The 21,638-nt window shown below is 34.1% G+C and overlaps 2 protein-coding genes across 9 annotated transcripts in view; one reads left to right on the plus strand and one right to left on the minus strand.

The window, feature by feature from the left end:
* LOC110112204 (cytochrome P450 71A1-like) overlaps positions 1–7,609 on the minus strand; it is an 18,272-nt gene extending 10,663 nt beyond the window's left edge. The window contains exons 1-2 of the mRNA XM_020844349.2: positions 7,425–7,609; positions 7,237–7,331 (exon numbers count right to left, since the gene is read on the minus strand). Of these exons, the coding sequence (XP_020700008.2) occupies positions 7,237–7,331; positions 7,425–7,609 (280 nt within the window). The remainder of the gene's footprint in view (positions 1–7,236; positions 7,332–7,424) is intronic.
* Positions 7,058–20,853, plus strand: LOC110112286. Of its 8 annotated transcripts, none has more exons than XR_002305010.2 (7): positions 7,058–7,825; positions 18,764–19,003; positions 19,279–19,430; positions 19,748–19,963; positions 20,051–20,119; positions 20,222–20,284; positions 20,612–20,753. XR_002305010.2 is itself a non-coding variant. In XM_020844495.2 (6 exons), exons 2-5 carry the CDS (start codon positions 18,777–18,779, stop codon positions 20,090–20,092), a joined length of 558 nt encoding a protein of 185 aa, XP_020700154.1. In that variant the 5' UTR covers positions 7,059–7,825; positions 18,764–18,776; the 3' UTR covers positions 20,093–20,119; positions 20,612–20,750. The 8 variants fall into 8 exon arrangements, 5 of the variants coding, with proteins under 5 accessions (XP_020700154.1, XP_020700133.1, XP_028549793.1 ...); XR_002305016.2 differs by having other exon boundaries at positions 7,059–7,825; positions 19,748–19,884; XR_002305013.2 differs by lacking the exon at positions 20,222–20,284 and having other exon boundaries at positions 20,612–20,750.
* Positions 20,854–21,638: the final 785 nt, after the last annotated feature.

Raw genomic sequence — 21,638 nt, forward strand, 5'->3', positions numbered from 1 at the left:
ATTAAGAGATTAAAAAATTAATCTATTTAAAATTCTTCTACTTATTGATCTTGGACTAGAAGAATAATGAATAAAACTTACCTATGATCATATCTATTGAATAAGAAAAAAACCAAGAGGGTATGTTTATTAGGGTTCTTAGTGGGTATAAGAGAGCTTTTAGTTAGACCATAGTAGACATCAAAGGAATTAATTCATCCATATGTATGTACAAGATTCTGATGGAGAAAAATTCCTACCCAAAACCCGATCCCCAAAGAAGATTGAACCTTGCAATGAAAGAAGTAGTTAAAAAGAAGATACTTAAGTGATTAAATGCAAGAATTATTTACCCTACTTCTAATAGTGTTTGGGTTAGACTAATTCATTGTGTTCCTAAGACTGCAGAGGGGGTTAACTATTATAATTAATGAAAAGAATGATCCCTTCTAGGATAGTTTCTGGATGGAGAATTCATATTGACTTTAGAAAATTGAATAAAGTAACTAGGAAGGCTCATTTTTCCCTTTCTTTGATTGACTAGAACATTATTTTTATTACTTTCTAGATGGATATTCAACATGCCACTAGATTCTTATAACACGTAAAGATTAAGATAAAATCATGTTTACGAGTCCTTATGGGATTTTTGCCTTTAGGAGGATGCCTTTTAGTTTGTGTAATGCCCTTGCTACTTTTCAAATGTGTATGTTGTAAAAATTTTCTAAATTAATTGAATAGGACATTGATATTTTTATAGATAATTTCTCTGCTTTTGGTACCACTTTTGATTCTTATTTAGAGCATTTAACTATAGTTTTAAAAAGATGTGCAAAAATAAATTTGGTACCTAATTCAGAGAAATATCAATTTATGGTAATAAAGAGCATTACCCTAGGCCATAATTTTTTTTTAAAAAACTTAGAAGTGGATAAGGATAAAGTGCAAGTAATTGAAAAATTACCACCACTCACTCCTGCTAAAGGAACAAGAAGCTTTTAGGTCATATTGGGTTCAATAGAAGATTATTTAGGGATTTTTTTTTACAAAATTATAAAACCCTTGTATTACTTACTTGGAAAAGATGTCCCTTTTCACGTTGATTAAGAATGCATAAAAGCTTTTAACTTATTTAAACATCACTTAATCATTGCACATGTTATTATTACACTTGATTGGACATTACATTTTAAAATTATGTATGATGCTAATGATTATATTATAGGTGTTGTGTTAAGATAAAGGAAATACAAAAAATTTCATGCCATTTATTATGCTAGACCAAAGTGCCATATAAAAAATACTGTAATGTTGGACTAGAGCACCATAACATCAAATCACCTAACACCGCAGCAAGAGACAGTTGAACCGATAAACTGACATGTTGATTGATGAACCATCACATCAGTTCAACAGTGCCACAATGCTGCAAAGCCAGTGAGACAACACTAGTTCTATTAAAATTTAAAAACTATAAATAGCCACTTTATTCCTTGAGTAAGGAGGTTGGCCACTTGGAGGAGACATTTATAGTATTATTTTTAGAGAGTGTGTGAGTAGTAAAGTGGAGTGTGTGATGACCTCATTATTCGAGGTCAATTTCCCAGAAATCGACTCTAGCACCTAGGTCTTCGTAGCCTAGTGTAGACGTCGCCCATAGGATTTCCCTTAGATGGACACCTAATGACGTAGCATTTTTTTTTTTTTTTTTTAATTTGTGTTTGAGTTGTATCTTGTGTTTTATTTGTGAACAATTTAATAAAATTAAATGTTTGTAATGTTTATTGTGTTTTTTTGTAAGTTTAATATCTCCATATGTAGCTAATTTATTTTTTTGGATTTGTGAAGTAAAAAAAATGTATATTGCTTAGAACAAGGTTGAATGTTTATGAAACCCTTACTATTTTATTTTCTCCACACTTAAGTTGGTTTATGTATAGGATTTACATAAACTCAAAAATATAGTATGATCTTTAGCCTCGATAGATGAACTAGGAGAATAATTAGAGAATATATAATGTAATCTGGCCATGCATAGATATATTATGGCTTGGGTTATGGGGTTTTAAGCAGATAGTTTAATTGTAGTTAGCATTGATCCTAGCTTAGGCTCCAATGAACTTGACATAAACTATGAGAATAATTACTCTGATCCATGCCAACCTCAGGGATTATCCCTCTCTAATGCAATCATGTTCTTGTAAGGATTTATATATTCAAAACTTTTTAAACATTAGAAACTTTTGTTCTTGCAATTTGAAGCTTTTATTTTTATTTTTAAAGTTGCAATCACCTTTTTTTTTTTTGCTTATTAGATAAGCATAAAAGTCTAGTAAGCATTAATAAATTGCATATAGGACAACTCAAGTTTTTTTTTTTTTTTCATGGGATCAACACTTTATTCATCACTTTATTACTTGATACGATAATATGCACTTGCATTCTAAATAGGATTTACACATTATAAAACTGAATTTTTCTTTGGCATTTGATTAGAGACTTTAGCATAAGTAATTCTTTAGATAAAAATACAATAACCTTGAGTTTTTATCAACCCACATAGCACATTAGCTATAAGTAGTGAGGCTTCTCCATATTAGAGGATAGTTATAAGCAGATAGAGCTTTAATGGAGGGAAGGCTAAGGCCTCCAAAAACTTTAGGCAAGCAAGTTTTCTTGAAGAGATAAGATGCATTCTTTTTTTCCTTTGTGTCACCATGGTAGGGAAATCTTGCAATCAATTTATTAATATATTTGTAATATTTTTTAGGTAAATAGAGCCTCTAGTCCAATGCATAATAAAATTCCATATGCTAAATCAAACAAACTATAGTCTACCTATAAAAGCCAAAAGATTGGCTTTGCAGCCATCTAATATGTGAAAGATCATCTAAAGAAGGGTCCAGAAATCTTAAACTTGCATCCTTTTAAAAGAGATAGGGATCCAAAAATATTTAACTTTGCACTCCCCAATGGGAAAATTTAAAATATTATAGAACCCATCAGAATTATCAATACCATTAGAAAATAAATTGAGCTCTTTTCTTGTTTGACCTTAAACTAGAAGAAAATTCAAATATTTTAGCCTATTATCCAGAGCATAAGTGTTAGCACTATCAGCCTTACCAAACACAAAGAGATCATCAACATAGAGTAAATGAGATATATGGGTGCCATCAATGGCAAATCCCTCAAGGTAGAAAGCCAACAAAACTTTCAAGCAAGTTAGAAAAGACATCAATAATAATACAAAATAAATAAGGAGAAAGGGAATAATCTAATCTTAGACCAGTGGAGGAGTTGAAATATCCATGGAGGCCACTATTGATGCTTATTGAGAAATGGACATCTTCAATACAAGCTTTTTATCCACGACACAAAAAAATGGGGAACCCTTTTTCTACCATTCTATTAATGCGATAGCTCCAATAAATTGCATCAAATGCTTTAAATATGTCTAGCTTAACTTAGACCTCCCAAGAGAGTTAAAGTGATATAAATTTTTAGAAGCTAAAATAAATTTGTCTCATGTTATTATGTTATGTAAAAAACCAGATTAACTGGGGAGTATAATATGGGGCATAACTTGTTCGATCTTAAAAGCTAGAATTTTCATAATTATTTTATAAAAGGTATTGCGAAGATAGATGGGCATGAAATCCTTTATATGAGTGGCATGAGGACCCTTTGGAATAAAAAAACTTGCAAAGGCCTTTTCTCTTTTAGGAATGTGAGAGGTTTGAAAGAAGAATTTTTACTTGGCACACATTAGGTCGAATGACATGCCATGTTTTTTTTTTTTTTTTGGTAAAATTCAATTGTAAAGCCATCTGAACCAGGAGTGGAGGAATTAGGACTTCTAAAAACAACTCTTTTAATTTCTTCATAAAAAACTGGTGCAGTCAAAGAAGGAATAAGATGAGCTAGAATAGAAAGACCATATGGATGGGTGGAAAGTTTCTAGTAGATTGATTAGTGGTGTTACATAAGTCATTAAAATGATTGGTAATGGCTTGGCTGATATCATGAGAAGAGAAAAATTCCCCATCAATATAAGTAATCTTCTTGATGCAATTATAATTTTCCTAACCTTAAATTTTCCATATAAAAACTTTAAATCATCGTCATTGTGCATAAGCCACTTCCCTTTAGATCTTTGAATTGTCCAAGAAGCCTAATAGGATGAAAAGTAGGGAGGCTTTTCATTCATCCTTTTGAATTTCAAATTCATAGTCTAATTAGTGGGGTTGGATGAAATAAGTAAAAGACAGGAATCATGTTGCTATTATAGATCATGAATCTTAGAAGCAGGCAGCTAAGAAGAGGCCAATTGCTTGGATTTTATGAGGAGTTTGATATTTTGTAATATCTAATACCAAATGGAAATTGGATCACCATAAAGAGGCATGGATAAAGTTGACACAAGATCTTTCCAAAGAAAAGGAAGGTTAGTCCAAAGTTCTTAAACATGAACCTATGATTAATAATTTCAGCATGCTTAAGATTCAAAAGGAGCGGAGAATGATTAGAACAGAGGGGCCCATCAATTTTACAAAAGAAATAGGAAATTTTCGAACACGGAATTATTGACAAACATTATATCTAATTTGATATGGATAGGATTATCAGTCCTTTGGTTAAATTTGTTAAAAAAAGTGACTAGTATATACCAAATCATGCATGCTAGTATTAAAAATCAAATTGTTTAGAGTCTAGAATTTGTTAACCAGGATAGGGTGATGCCCACTTTTCTCATTAAGAAAATTGCAACAGTTAAAATCATCAATCATAACCCAGAGATGAAATATATGCCCACCAATGCTAACTAATTAGTGCCACAACAGATCATGCTCACCTTAAGAATTGGAGGCATATATTATAGAGAGGTAAACAAGAAATGAATTGGCAAACAAAAATTTCCCAAGTCTTAGTTGACAAGATTTGTAAATTCACTTGAGAGTAATGCATAAAGTGTTCCATTTAACCCAAATTTGATTAGGACTAGAGAGCTCAAATTGTTACAACAAAACTTCGACTCAAAGACTCTGTAGGAGGCAAAGAACTAGGGATCACCATTTGAATGGTGTTGAATTTTTGCTTCCAAAATACCAAGCATGTCTAGCTTATGAATATAGGCTACTTTTTACACAACAAAACTTTTTTTTTTTTTTTTAGCTATTAAAGCCACGGACATTCCATGTAGTAATGTTGGGTTTTTTGGAGGATTGTTTTGAGGTCTTCTTAGCCCCTTTAAATGTAGTATTGATTGTGGTTTATGTAGGATGTTGGCAGAGGTAGCAAGATTTTTCTCCTCCTGGTTAAGCAATCCAAACTTGTTTGACATTTGTAACCAATTCACAACTCCATAAGGTAAACGAAGGTAGGTTGTGGGTTTTTAAAGGGAGAATTTAAATCTAGAATAGAGACAGTGTCTTTGGAAGAAGTGGTGGCTGAGTCTTTTGCTGAGAGGGGTCATGATGACCCTTTACTGATTTGGACTGGAAGGATCTAGGGAGGATCTAGGGAGATTTAGGCCGTTGGGTTTTAGGGGGTCAACAATAGGGGTTTGATTATGTATAATGGTATGATGCAGGGAAGAGGATTCCCGGGCTATTCTGATATCATGTTTGAAGTTTTTCTAGTAATGCTTCCTAGAACCTAGCCTCCTAGGCAATTAAGGAGATTAGATGGTAGTTTCAGATGAAATAAGTTGGATGTGTAAGCAAAAGAGCCATAAGCCTCTCATAAATATGACTTCTAGTCATGTTGGATCTTAAGGATTTGAGCTTTCACAGCAACATAAATAAGTATCTCATCGAAGGTACATGATGTACTATCAACCTGGACATAAACCTAGTAAACATGAGACACTATTTTTCAGTCATGAGCTTGTCAACTGCTAGGAGACTGCTAATGTAGCTAGTAATCTTATAGATACTATTCCAACAAGATAAAGGAAGATCATGGGTTTTGATCCAAAGTATTATAGAGGTGAGTGAACTCTTCCCTCTTTAGGCTGAACATATGAGGCTATTTTTGTAGAATAAAAGGTTTACCCAACAAAACTATGGCCCTCCAGACCAAACCGTCTCATAGTCCTCGGGAGTGAAGAAGCATAATAAAAAGAAACCATTAGAGAGAGAGAGAGAGAGAGAGAGAGAGAGAGAGAGAGAGAGAGAGAGAGAGTACATTTTATCGACCAATTTTTTAATAGCAATAAGGAGAGCCTCATAGTATGACTTTCTTCTCAAAGTGTAACCAAACAGAGAAAGGTTCCACTTTTTCACACCTTCAACAATTTCATCAGCTAAGAACAAGCTAGACAAAGCAACCAATTGTTTGTTTTTTTTTTTTTTTTTTTTTTTTGAAGGGGGGGGGGGGGGGGGGGGGAGATAAAGTTAAGTGGGAGCTCAACAGAAGAGAAATATGAGAAAATATGGGAGGAGAGAAGATTTTTCTAGTTAAGGGAAGGAATCAATGACTTGGTGCCGAGGGAGGACGCTTTGCAGGAATTTGGGCCATTTGGAAGAGAAGGATATCTACTCAAGAGTGAAAAAGCCTCTTGCGACTCCATAATGAGAAGTCTAAAAGAGAAAGAGTCCTTCGGTATAGCTAGAGGAAAGAAGGGGAAAATCAGAGGAGCTGCAGCTATGTTTATTTTATTTTATTTCTTGAGACATTTAAACTTAGTAAAATAAACTCTCACACATACATCTCATACGTAAAATTCAAATCCAAAAAATCTTGACTGATAGCCACAACTTTCAACCTATAAACATAGATGAGTTACATATGACTAGGATTTCACTTATTTCGCTCTCTAAAAGTAGGGTCTCACTTTTTTTTAAATATCTAGATTTATTAAAATAAATTCACATACAATTCATACAACCAAACATTCTATCAAGATAGGATACGGCATCCCTCACCTTCTTACAAATGACATGACATGGCCCACCGTTTATCATTGCCCGCCTCACATATTTTTTACCAAAAGTTCTAAACGACATTGCTGATATTTATTTTATTTTATTTTCTTATTCTAAAAACGGTAGCCATATATCGTGGCTGCGTTTTCCGCTGGAATCTTTCAAGAATCGCCCCTCTTTCCTTCCCTGTCCTGCCCCGCTGCACGCCCTCTTTTGTTCTTTTAGAGGCGTGGTTCCCTCTCCGATGACAAGCAGAAATGCTTTACTGAAGCGAACCCAATGCTCCGCTCTTTCTGCTTTCTGTTCGTTCTTCTACTGGCTGAGATACCTAGTCCTAGTCTTTCTCCCCTGAGTGTTTGACAGAGTCTCCATCCAGCGACGGTGCTGCCGACCTCAATCGCAGGCCGCTTCCTCCTTCTAGCACTTCACAGAAGCGCACCCGAAAGCTTACTATCAAGCTTTCGTCGATTCCTTCCCCGATTTACCATTTACACGCGGTCGACAGCTTCTCCTTACTAAGAATCGCGGTTCTCGACCTCTCCCATAACCACTTCTCGGACGATCTTTCGGCCGCAGCCGACTCCTTCAGACTCCAAGAATCGCACCTGCACCTCAGGTTGGTTGGCTGCAATTCTGCAAGATCTTTGCCCTGCTATTCTTGAGGCTGATCTGCTGCACCAGCTGTCCCTCCCCATACCCATGTTCAAAATCTTAATCAGTTGAGAGGCCGGTATGTGCGTCCTTAGTGGAAAAGATTTTCGTGCGTCACCAACTCTTTTGCTCGATTAATCTCTTCTTGGGTAGTTCCACCATAGGATCCAGATTGCGTCTTGGCGATTGCGATGCCATTGTCTTCTTCCCGATCTTGAGTGAAACTTCTTGATTAATTTGGGCACTTGATCATAGCCCCAACTGAGGTATGCCGTCTCAAACTCTAAACTTTTCTTGATGCCTATTTGGAATGCACAATATACGCTTAGGTACCACCCAACTGAGGTAAAGCCTTAGGTACCACCCAACTGAGGTAAAGCTGCCCTAAATGATCATGCCAGGCTTTTGAATTGTTTAGAAATACTAAAAATCAATCCTGGAAACTTTTTTAGAACTTGCATTTTCTCTGGTGAATGATACCTTGTCGAAGGCGGAGGAAGACGAGATGTTATCTGTTCGATCCCTTCTTTTAGAAACTCGCGGCCTTTGATTTTGTTAGATGAGATCAGGTTGTGCACTTTGTTTGTTGAGCATGGTCCGATTATTACTTGAAGATTTTATGCCATTGAACTTAACTTCAATGGTTGAAATCTCACCAGTCACCACTCAGGTCCACTATGCTTTAAAGATTTTTTGGAATTAAAAAAATAGTCTTTCTTTAAAAGTTCATATTTAATTCATGAAAATTATGATCCTTTTTTCTAAAAAAATGTATAAAATGCTCTTTTCGTGGAAAATATAAATATATTTTTCTAGTTTTCTAGATTTTCCATGCTTTTAAAACCACTAAAATGATTTAAAGTTTTAGAAAATTAAGGAAGAGTTTTCTAAAAATTGAAGGAAAAAAAAATATTTTCATTAAGAATATACAATTTTGGAGAGTTAGAAACCAAGGTATTTTCCTATTTTTCTTGAAACAAATTGCAAATTATTTTTAATTTGTGAATAACTTTAGAAAATATAAATGAACGCATTTTCAATCCAAATCTTGAATTAAATGCAGTTCTTTTTGAAAAAGAGGCATTTAATAAATTCGGAAATTCTCTTAAAATAAAATTTTCTTTGATTCATGAAAATTAGATATATATTCATAAAGATAGGTTTTATTGAAGAAATTGATTCCCGTTGAATATTTTTGATGTTGAGATTATTATTATTTTTGTTTTCAATCAATTTATGCAAACAATTTAGTGAAAATTCTCATAGTTTCATTATATAGGTAAATTTTAACTTCAAAAAAATTATGGGTAGTAAACAAATTGACTCAACACGATGACCACATGCCAATGGTTGGCTTAAATCAATGCTTAGGTGCATTGATGGAACTCTATTGGGAGGCAGTATGAAAGAAAATCTTAAAAATAACTCACAATTTGGCAGGCAAAGCGATATGCTGGACATAGTTTAGGCATTCCTTGGTTTATTGTTGATATTGATGTGTTTTGATGTGCTATACTAACTTGTTGTTGTATCGGCGTCATATTGTTCTATTATTGAGTGAATGCAATTTAAGATTGGAGTTGTTCTTTCTATTCTAGTTTTTTTTTTGTATCTAGATTAATATAAAAATGTAAATTTTCTTAGAAACCTAGGGTCCCTTATCTATGCATGTGAAGGTACTTTGAAGAAAATATCATTTGTTGAGATTTTAGGCCCTAGGTTATACATTTATATTTACCTGTGTATTTAACTATTTATTAGTCGTTTTTGGGGCATATTAAGCAAAATTCAACTGTAATTACGGCTATTGAGTAATAGTGAAAAAAATGTGTGGTTCGTTTGCTATTTAATGCAAATGATTATTTTTTTCTTATAATTATTGTAATGGTTTGGAATATCTATTTTTTATGTTAGACCTGTAGGGTCAAATTTTCTACTATTAAAATCAACTTTAAGGTCCTTTTTTGTAAGAAAAATAATGCTTGACAAGTGTCGTGGATAAAGATTTCCAAATAAATTGAACTTGTCCCTCTATGTTTTAGTAGGCGTTATTCATGTTATGGTGTATTGACATTTGATCAATTATTGTGAACATAAAGTGTGGCATTTCAATAAGAATCTATCTAGCATATCACATTTGCAAGCCTTATGGGCCATCTTGTAGTCATTAGGTGGCATAATGTAAATCTTTGCATTAACACCTATATCATGAGTCTGACAATCTTGCTTAAGTAGTAAGATTGTAATTCTTATTTTCTAAAATCTAATAACTAGCTTATCTTGCATATTATGTGACAGTAAGATGACATAGTTTTCAAAATAATTAGGTGGGATAATTGACTTACCCCTTCAGGTGGCAAAATTGTAAGTCCTTTTTTTTTTTTTCTAAATTATAATAGCCAGTTTATCTTTCAAATCTTTAGAGATGAAAACGATGTAGTTTTCAAAATATTAGGTGGTGGGTTAGTTGATTTTCTACTCTAGGTGGGATATAAGTCCAGGAGGCAATTCTGACCTGTAGGGTTAATGTGTACAAGTCTTATTGCAAACCCCCAATATTTTATTAGATTTAGGTAGGCTTTTATCTTGTGATATAATAAATCATAGTGATATAATAAGTCCTAGTGATATAATTAGCATCATGACTTTCACCATCGCTCTGATCTCTATCTTGAGCCCTTTCATGATGTTTCCCTTCAATGTCGTCTCTGATAATTGCTCCACTCGACTGGCTAGGTGCTCGAACCGCTCACGATAATCTGCCACTGATCCGCCCTGCACCAGTGCAAAAAACTGCTCTTAAAAGTCCCCTCCCCCGTCGGTTTGGAAACATTCTAATAAACAGTCCTTGAATGCTCTTCAGCTCAGTATAGGTCTCATTTGGTCCCTCTACTGGAACCATAACAATGTCTTCCCCTCCAAACATAGGCCTGCTGCTGTCAGTTTATCCTCCTCCGTCAACCCATTGATGGAGAAGTACCTCTCCACCTTGTAGATCCATCCATAAGCGTCATCCCCGTCGAAAATTGGCATCTTCAGCTTCCTCACCTTTGGCTCTCCCCCGTTTCCTTGTATTCCTCCATACTTTCCCCTCTCCCAAGTTCTTTGCTCTCCCTATGTCTCTCGATCTTTCCCTGCATGTTCATCTTCAAAACCCTCTTCACTTTATTCACTTCTTTCTCCAAAATCTGCACCCCTCATATCATAATTTCCCTCTTTTTTCTCCCAACCAACGCCCCTTACTCCATGTTCCCTATTTCCACGTCTCCCTTCACACATTCCTCCTTTCTCCTCAATGATTTCTACATCGTCTTCCCTCCTACGAAAATCAGAATTCGTAGCTCTTCCCGTTGGTTCCTTCGCCTACGATGCAGCTGTTTGGATTTGATTTTTTAATAACTTCTTCACTATTAAATGAAGATCGAAAATTTTGTCTTCCATAGAAGAAACCTTGTTTTCTACGAAGGAGATTCGATCTTCCACCGTGGCTTTTATTTGACTCATTTCTCCTTCAAAATGTTCTTCCAAAGCATCTACATTTTTGGCCGCCATGAAAATTTTTGGATTTTGATCAAAAAATCAGTAAGGGTTCCTTCCTCCAGATAAATTTTTGCTTCTGAAATTTAAAAAATTTAGCCCCCGATGGTTCCAAGACTTTCTCTGATACCAATTTGATAGGAAATACTTAAATATATCAAGTTAACACTAACAAATATAGAGAAAAACAACAAACGATTCCCACAAAATCTGTTAGAAAACTCTCCAAATAGTAATTTTATGGCAAAAGGGAGAACTAACGAAAACACAAAAACAAAGATACAATTGATCCTCAATTTGAGAGGAGGATCGTTCTCTCCCATTCTCTAGATAACTCTAGAGCCCAAGAAACTAAGAAGAAACTCTCAAGAGAATAATAATCAAGCATAACCCTAACCTTAATTCTCTCATCTTACTTAAAGCATGTAATTAATTAATCAAGTCAAATGACTAAGGAGCCCTTGCCGCCCCCTCCTTTCCTTCCAAGCATAAAATTATTGGTGGACCCCACTCCTCTCCCTCTCTCTTTGCCGCCGCCCCTTCTAGAGTAAAACTGAACCAGTCCCTTAGGGACTCGCTGTAATTGGACCGGTCCGCTAGTGACCGGTCTAATAATTTCATAGCAATTTTTTACACATCTCTATTGTTGTTATGCTTCTTGATCTACATCAACAAGGGGAAAGCACTATTTGAGTAGGTGTGGTGGAATCCTTAAGGAAGAAGAAGAGACAAAAGAGAAACCAGAGACGGAGAAACCATACACTATTTATTCTATAATCTTTTCTTACAATAGGAGGTGTATTCATAATAATTGGGTAGACCAAGTTTACAATATAGAACCGATCATCTTAAAAAAAAAGAATAAACTAGTGCTTATTACATATGTATAAACCATTTAGTTTGTACTTTATTTAACTAAATATATATTGTTGATGTCTAACACTCTCATCGCCATGAAAAATAACATTGTCCCCAAGGTTGAGAGAAGGAAAATATGAGAATTGAAGAGAGGACGGCAAAATTTTCCCATGTGGCATCATCCGGAAATTTAATTTCCATTGCAAGAAAACTTGAATGTGAAGTTGTAAAAAGGATGAAGGGGAAAAAGGCATAAGGAGAATTCATAATGACCGTTAAGAATAGTTTTATGAAAATTTGTAGAATATATCATAACTTGTTAAAAGGCAGAATGAAAATAAAATCAAAAGACTCTATTAACACAATCAACAGCTGTAGAAAACATGATATGATATTCTTTTTTATTCCTATCATTCTTATTGAGCCAAAATTTAGGAACACTATTTTAAGATTTATTAAATCTTTACATTTCTATCTTGCTTTGTTGTGAGCGCTATTATGTTTCCCCAACATGAGTTAATAATTTCTCTTTTCTCTTCTAATTTTTGAATCATTCACTAACGAATGAATCACCATCATCTTGACTTATAATTTTTGGTTCTTGAGGTTTGAATAAATAAAAATTTAAACAAAACACATCATCTTTGTGTACACTATACTTCAATCATTTCAAATATTCTTCAAACCATTTAAAAATAAACCTTGGAGTAACATTTCCTATTATTGTTTGGGGGAAATTATATTTTTTTGGCTGATATAATCCCTTCACCAAATATGTTCATCGAATTCTATCCCTCATAACTCCAAATTGAAGGTCGAAGCGTAGGGTCAGTAGGAAAAGTATCCATGTCAACCTCAACATGTTCATTCCTCTTCAAATATTGATCCATCCACTATAATCTAAACATACAACAACAACAACAACATCAAGCCTTTATCCCACTACGTGGGGTCAGCTACATGAATCCTTTTTCTCCATTGTGTCTTATTAAAAGTCAAATTCGCATTTAAATCTAATAAAGAAAGGTTCTTCCTAATATTTTCTAACCAAGTCTTTTTAGGTCTACCCCTACCTTTCTTAACATAAGTCAAATCTAATACCTCTACTCTCCTAACCGGGTCATCGGAAGGCCGCCGTTTTATGTGACCAAACCATCTAAGGCGACTCTCTCTAATCTTATCTTCTACTGGAGCTACTCCAACCTTTTCACGTATATGCTCATTTCGTATCAAATCTCTAAGGGTAAAGCCACTCATCCACCTGAGCATCCTCATCTCTGCCACACTTAACTTAGTATTATGCTTCTCTTTTAATGGCCAACATTCGGCACCATAAAGCATTGCAGGCCTCACTATCATCTTATAGAATTTTCCCTTAAGTTTGAGGGGTACATTTCTATCACATAACAAGCCCGATGCATTCCTCCACTTCAATCATCCAACTTGAATTCTGTTGATAATATCCCCATCTATTTCACCATCACTCTGAACAATAGATTCAAGATATCTAAAACGTGTACTCTTATTAATGACTTGATCGCCCAAAGTCACAATCCCTTCAGTAGGTCTATTACTACTAAAATTACACTCCATATATTCTGTTTTAGATCTACTCAAGCGAAAACCTTTAGACTCTAAGGTTGACCTCCATAATTCAAGTTTACCTTCAACTCCCTCTCTAGTCTTATCAACAAGAAGAATATCATCAGCAAAAAGCATACACCAAGGTACATCCTCTTGCAAATGTCTAGTGAGAACATCCATGACTAAAGTAAAAAGATATGGGCTTAAGGCTGATCCTTGATGTAACCCAACCGAAATAGGGAAATACTTGGTCAATCCACCTTGTGTTTGAACACATGTAATAGCTCCTGCATACATATCTTTAATGATTTGAATATAAGCATTATTGACTCCTTTCTTTTCAAGAACTCTCCATAGCACTTCTCTTGGAACTTTATCATATGCTTTTTCTAAATCAATAAATATCATATGTAGATCCTCCTTATTTTCTCTATATTTCTCCATCAAACCTCTTAATAAATGTATGGCTTCCATAGTCGACCTACCCGGCATGAATCCAAATTGATTTTGAGAAACATTAGTATCACGCCGCAACCTATGCTCCATAACTCGCTCCCATAGTTTTAAAGTATGACACATTAACTTAATACCTCTATAATTCGCACAATCTTGTGCATCACCTTTATTCTTAAAAATAGGAATTAACATACTCATTCTCCACTCATCTGGCATCTTTTTAGTCTTCAAAATAGTATTAAAAAGTTTAGTAAGCCATGAAATTCCTTCATCTCCTAAGCATTTCCACACCTCTATTGGGATATCATCAGGTCCAACAGCTTTTCCACCCTTCATTTTCTTTAAAGCCTCTCTAATTTCAGTTTTACTAATATGCCGATAAAAACATAAATCTTTATTTTCATTTAGGGTGCTAAGGTCACTATAGTCAATCTTATTTTCACAATCTTCATTAAAAAGTTTAGCAAAATATCTCATCCATCTTTGTTGAATATCATCTTCTAAGAAAAGTATTTTTTGATCTTCATCTTTAATACACTTCACTTGAACTAAATCCTTACTACTCCTATCTCTTTGTTTGGCTAACTTATACATATATCTTTCTCCTTCTTTAGTATCTAATCTATTATATAAATCACTAAAAGCTAATGTCTTTGCATCGCATATGGCTTTCTTAGCATCCTTACGAGCAACTTTATATATTTCCCAATTATCGGAATTTTTAAAATTAAACCAATTTTTATAACAAAGCTTCTTATTTTTAATTTTTTCTTGCACATTAGGATTCCACCACCAACTATTTTTACTATTAGGAGCTTTTCCCTTTGATACTCCAAGGACATCTTTTGCAATATTCTTAATATCACTAGCCACTTTTTCCCACATAATATTAGCATCCTCATGCACAGACAAAATCTTAAGATCTAAAATCTTATTTCCAAAAATATTTTTGTTAATATTCTTTAAATGCCCCCATTTAATCCTAGAAAATTGTTTTACTTTATTTTTTATTTTATGCCCCTTTATCTTAAAGTCCAAAACTAATAATCGATGTTGGGTACATAAATTTTCACTCGGAATAACTTTACAATCTTTGCAATCTAAACGATTTAATTTTCTAATAAGAAAATAGTCAATCTGGGTTGTATTATATCCATTTTTATAAGTGATGAGATGCTCATTCCTTTTCTTAAATAAGGTATTAGCAATTAAAAAATTATAAGCTAAACAAAAATCCAATATGGTCTTGCCACCTTCATTCGTCGTTCCAAATCTATGGCCATCATGAATGCTTTTAAAATCATCTACCTCTCTACCAACATGTCCATTTAAATCTCCTCCAATAAAAACTCTTTTTTCAAGAGGTATATTTTGTATTAATTCTTCTAAGTCATTCCAAAAATTTAATTTAGAACTCATATCCAAACCTACTTGAGGAGCATAAGCACTTATAATATTAATAATCTTATCATCAACAACAATCTTTAAAGCTATAATTCTATCTTCAATCCTATTAATTTTTATAACATTATCCTTTAAACTCTTATCTATAATAACACCTACACCATTTCTAGTACGACTCCTACCTGAATACCAAAGTTTAAATTCTAAACTATTAATTTCCTCAGCCTTCTCTCCAACCCATTTAGTTTCCTGAATGCACAAAATATTTAACTTCCTATGAATCATAATATATATTAATTCTATTAATTTTCCTGTAAGAGAACCTATATTCCAAGTTTCTATCCTAATTTTATTTTCATGGACTAGCTTCTTTGCCCACATTCGTTCTTGATGTGGGAACCCTTGCCTATTTAACACTGCACCCGGGCACCGGTGCAGCGGCCCTTGCACACTTGTCACTGTATTTAGAAATACAGCTCGTCGCTTCCAGGGGACGCCCTAGCATTAACACAATTTTTTAAAGGATTCATGTCATTTATTGTTTGACAAGTTTTACGCTAGTTGTCGACTACCTAACGCAATCCTCCACTTTTCTCATCCAGGACTTGGGACCTGGCAACGACAGTGTTTAACGTTAATATAATGAAATCTAAACACCATAATCATTAAGAAGGGTAAGCATAAGTTACACATACTATAAATCGTAATAAATAAATAAACAAAACAAATCCTTAAATATTTTTGATAAACTCAAATATAATGAAAGAACAATACAAATAAACAAAACTCATAAAAAACTAACACACAAAACATTGGACAAACCTTATGGATTACGAATTTGGAGTCAAGGAAACGAACATGAAATTTCAATGCAACCAAACTGTCATTGGGAGACCTAAAACCACTTAGAAAAACGTTTCAGTTCACAAGATTTTTTATCAGATGACAATTGTATGCAGTCAACAAGCAAATATGTTAAAGAAGTGGAAATACGGTCTGCACAAAAGATAGAAATAGGCAGAGTGCATTTAGTAAATCCTGAAGGCATGACAGTTTGATTTTAGAATTCTTAAATCAAACCAACTCTTTGGACTGATTGATTGCCAATTGAGAGATTTGGAGTATTTAAAGAGATTTAATGAATTACGTTGGTCTACATTTCCTTAAACCTGGATTTTCTAGGATTTGATAAATCCTTTAATAACCTGTGATTTATCAAATCTTGCTAAATTCAGAATTTTAACAGGACTGTCTCCTGCAAACCTATTGGAAGGATTAGCTCAAATCCAACTGAAATCTTGCTCAAAAGTTGCAACCAATCAACTCAAAGAGTTAATCCATTCCACCTAATGAACTTATATGATACCGTGAATTGGAAGAAATAGTTAGTAGGGCTTGGGGGACCGGGGTTTTTGACCTACTCTAGCGAGTTTAATGATGATCCCAGGCGGGCCATAGGACTGTCGGAGCAAGGCTCAGCGAGTGCGGACGGATGGCAGCTCATATTTGAGCTAGAGTCGGTGGCAAGCAGGATGCGAAAGCGAGCCTGTGCTCGCGGGAGCGAGGTAGCAACGGCTCTTTCTTTATTCAAATATCCGCAGCATTAGCGTAAGTTTTTATTTCTTATTATGGTGAAATAGTGCAAGTTGGGAGGAAAATACCTAAATTATCTTTAATATAATTAATCTATTAAAATTTTGAGGGTGGGCAATTGCCACCCTCACCTAACCGTAGGTCCGCCTCTGTTTAGAAGAAACTTACAAGATGGAATTTAACCTGTGATTTACACTTTAAAATTTATATTCCAATTTTTACTTATTCACCTAATCACAAAGTTTTGTCTCTCTCCCGATCTTGCTCTCTCTGACTTGGCTAAGAGCCTTGAGAAGCTCTTTCTTACTCTTTTGATCTTTTTATGTATATTTTCATCAAGTTTTTTTTTAATTGTGCGACTTTACTATTAAATTATATTCTTTGCATTGCTGTCTTACCTTAATCATGACTTTCTTCGTTCATATTTATATATTTTTCCTACAAATATTTTCTTCTGGCCAAATATATTTTGGCTTCTTGATTATTATTGTTTGAGTTTTAAAACTTGATAAAATTATATTTTGGCTTATTTCATTAGAAAATGCATGTGATGGCTATGATGAAGGATTTCTATGTTTGAGCATTGTTAAAATTTATTCATCAGTCTTGATTAATTAACCGAAGTATGATTTTGTAACAGGTTTTTTAGTTTTCTTCTTTTTCTCAATAGCAATTATTTTGATCTTCTAAAATTGTTCATAGAAGAGAATAATGTGTTCTCTATCATGACTATCCATAGTGGCTAGGGGTGAGGTTTTATTAAATATTAAAATCAGTGTGAGATTTCTGGTGAGGTTATTACTCCAAGGTTTTTATGTGAGCATGTCAAACTGATAAGCCATTGACAGAGATCGTGGTTTTTCTATTTGTTTTGTGTTTGGTTAGTGCACTGCACAAGGTTGTTATCCAGTACCACAGTGCACGTGTTTCTATGGTTGATGTTTTGACCACTGCGCAAAACTTAGAGGATTCTAAACCATTGCCCAGCTTTAGCCTCGCTGGTTGGGGTTTTTGGTTCCCCTTCTTCTGGCAGGGGTTCAAGGATCGGCATTAGGGGAGGGAGGCTTGTGCTAATCTAATTACCAAAAAATCTCTTCCATTGTTTTGAGTCTTTTAGTTAGCTGTTAGAGTGTGAATAACAGGCTTGATTGAAGGCCCTTTGATTAACTTTTGTTCGGTTTTGCTTATTATGATCATTGGTATCATCCTGAGAACAAACACATTTTCTCCTTTTATCAGGAAGTTTTGATGTCTTTTGTGTCAGGATAACAAATTCCCACATCATTCTGGTTGAAAAGCTTCTATGTTTCAATAAGCATTCAGATATTTTCGAATCTTATTTGTTGATTGAACTTGTTGTAATTCTACATGATCTGTATGGCAGTGGAAAAGGCATTTAAAGGGAATCAGAAAGTAGTGTTTTGTAATGGACATAGTATTGTTAAACATGGGAGCTAAAAAAATGTGCTAAAACATGATGAAAGATTTGAAGATTTCTTTTTCTATTTTAATGGTGATTTTATGCATCAACTGGTTAAGTAGTAAGCAAGAAATCATTAGTGTATTTATATTAAACTGATAATTGAGATGCTATGGTTTTTTTCAAATTGTTAAATTCCTAGGTTTAACTTCGCTAATATTTATCTAGTTGATATTTTACTTGTATTCTCAGAGCTATTAATTATAGGTACTAAAATAATATTAATTATATTCGCATATTCATGATTTTTAAAATGGTACCAACGAACGAGTTGGCAATGATCTTTTTTCAGGGTGACCCTAATAATGGATACCAACAGTGATAATTTTTACAACATTCCCGATCATCTTCTCATTGAAATTTTTGTTCGGGTACCTATTCCTGATTGGGTTCAAATATCATGTGTGTGTAAGCAGTGGGCTTCCATATTCCGGGCGGAGTGTCTATGGCAATTTGCAATTGCACGCTCATGGCCTTCAGCCGTCCTTAGAAAACGTTGGCCTGGCCCTATTCCTGGAGGTTTAGCTAAGAGGTGAGAGATCTATATTACTGTGAAGAAATCTTTTATTTATCGTGTTACATTTTCATTTCGTGCCAATTTATTAGAGCATAAATTAATTACCACAACATGCCTTATGCACGTTGATAATAAGTTATATTATCACTTTCTCTGCTTCTAATGGGTATACGCTTTTATTTTTCCATCATCTTTAGTATAAAATTTTGAGCCGATTCATCTTGTTTGTGCGTTAGAATATTTTTTTTTAATAACTAATCTTTTTCTAACATTATTTATACTCCCTCCAGAAGATACATGGCATTATATGCTAGCGAGCATGTTATCACATTAGATGGTGAAGTTGATGAGCTTGTAGGCCATGCTTATTTGTTTCTCAAAGAACAACTTGAGCTTTCTAACATGCCACCTCCTTCTAGCATACTTCATGGAACCCTTATTGGTAAGCGCTTATAGAACTCTGCTTTAACTGGTTCGCTATTGCACCGTGTTGGTGTTGGCAAGCTAAAACTCTCTTTCATTTATAAATTTTTTAAGTTGGTTATTTATGGAATTGATCTTTTTTTCTTTTCTTTTAAAGATGCCCATTTTCATGATTTTTTTTGTTGTGGGTTGTTTAAAATGGGATTATCTTCAGAATTTGTCATATACTTGAATAACAAATAGCTTAAATTAACTCCTTTAAAGCCACAATAAATGGTGGGATAATACATATGCGGGTTGCTGTTAATGACCAGGCTTTGTTCTTTATCCAAGCAGATCAGTTTATTGCATGCGGGAGGTCAAGAGATAATGCCTACGAGCTTGCTTCACAAATATGGTTAACTGTTCTCAACAATTTGGAAGAGAATGAGCATACCTTTGCACTGTTAAAACGTCTTGCACTGGAAGGAAACGTAAGCATTTTTTCCTTCAAAAAAGAGCTCCTTTATGTGCTTAGGAAAGTTGGGTTTTATGCGACTCACGCCCTCCTTTGTAAGTGATGTCGCCAATCTTTTAAAGAAAATAGGCCTAGAAAAAAGTATATTCTTGTTTGGTTTCTTATAGTTTCATATTTCTTAGGAGTTGTTTAATAAGGAGATGCAGAGTCTGTCTTTCTCATAAATGAGAAGAGAAGCAAGACATTTATCTGTAAGTCGACTGGTTGTATCAAGATCTCATGTTTGATCATCTATGAACATGTGGTAAAATCTACAAAATTGTTAGCTTATGTGGTGATTTTAATTTTTGAAGATAATTTAACACTGGACCCTCAACTTTAGTTGGCAACGACAATAACAATGGATCACATGACTGGTAATAGCTTTATACGTGATTTTCATTTCCTATAACCCATTGAGATTAATGAACTTTCATTAAAAAAATGTTGGTGTTTATGTAAACAAGCTTCAAAACTTGCTGCACATAGGCGTCAGAGCATATATTTGCAAGCACTAGAAAAACAAATGAAGTACTGAAAACCAGAATAGTTCTTTGGGAGCTTTTGAGGATACATATCAGCCGGATAGTTTTTATGGGCTTTTGTGTACTAAGCATCGTACTTATTCATCGTTTGCTTTTCTGTAAATTGACATAGCTTTTTTGGTTTTTAAAAAGCTGAAAGCATTGTGATTTCTCTTGCAGTTCTTCCTTCCATATCCTTACTCGAGATCTGACAAAGTCTTATGGAGGGTTTTTGAAAAGCTCTTCACTGATTTCCGCGATTGCTTCACTCGTGTGGATTATTATGATGCACTTTCCTATGCCAAAACAAGGTTCCAGCCGATACCATCCACTTGGTTGGGTCATTAAGCCTCCACAGCAAATACCAGCAGAAGTATGCCGGTTTGTATACAAACAATTTCATACTATGATTTTTTGTGCATGTAATCACAATTTCATACTATGATTTTTTGTGCATGTAATCATATATCTGTAAATATATTTATTTATCTGTGGATGTAATTATTAAAGATGTTTGATGTAATGAAAACTTATAATTATTCATATATGAATTTTTGTTTTTTAGCCAATCTCACGTAGTGAGACAAAAGCTTGATGTTGTTGTTGTTATGAATATATTGAAAATTAATCAAATAATTAGATTAAGTGCTCAATTAATGTCTCTATATTGCTGATTAATTTGATCGTATATATATTACATATTTCAGTTATCTAAGCCTCAAGACTCTTATACATAATTACTTCATCATAACTGACGCTCTGTTAGGGTTTCGGATTTTGCTCGTTTTTGGGCTTCGTTCTTGTGGTTTTCGCCTGGATCCTCTTGGATCTGCTTAGGGAAGTCCTTCATTTCTTTTATTTCTGCATTCCGGTTGGCTTGGCTTTGGTTGTTCTTTTGGTGATCTTAGGGTGGCAGTGGCGGAGCCAGGATTTTTTTTCACCGGGGGCATAAAATTTTGACTTTAAAAATACCATCAATTTCTTTTTCATTTTAGCTTGAAATTGACGTTAGGATTTTAATTTTTTTATTATTTTTTAATTATAAGAAGATAAAATTTATGATAATGAAAAAAACTTAATATTAATCATGTTCATCTAATAATTAATTAACTAAAAGATGTTCGCGTCTGCTAGGGTTTTTTTACCCTAGCCGCCGCTCCTTTCTTCTACACCGGTGTTTACTTTTTCTTCTCTTTTGCTTGATAAT

Source organism: Dendrobium catenatum, unplaced genomic scaffold (assembly GCF_001605985.2).
Source record: "Dendrobium catenatum unplaced genomic scaffold, ASM160598v2 fragScaff_scaffold_390, whole genome shotgun sequence".
Lineage (NCBI taxonomy): Eukaryota > Viridiplantae > Streptophyta > Magnoliopsida > Asparagales > Orchidaceae > Dendrobium > Dendrobium catenatum.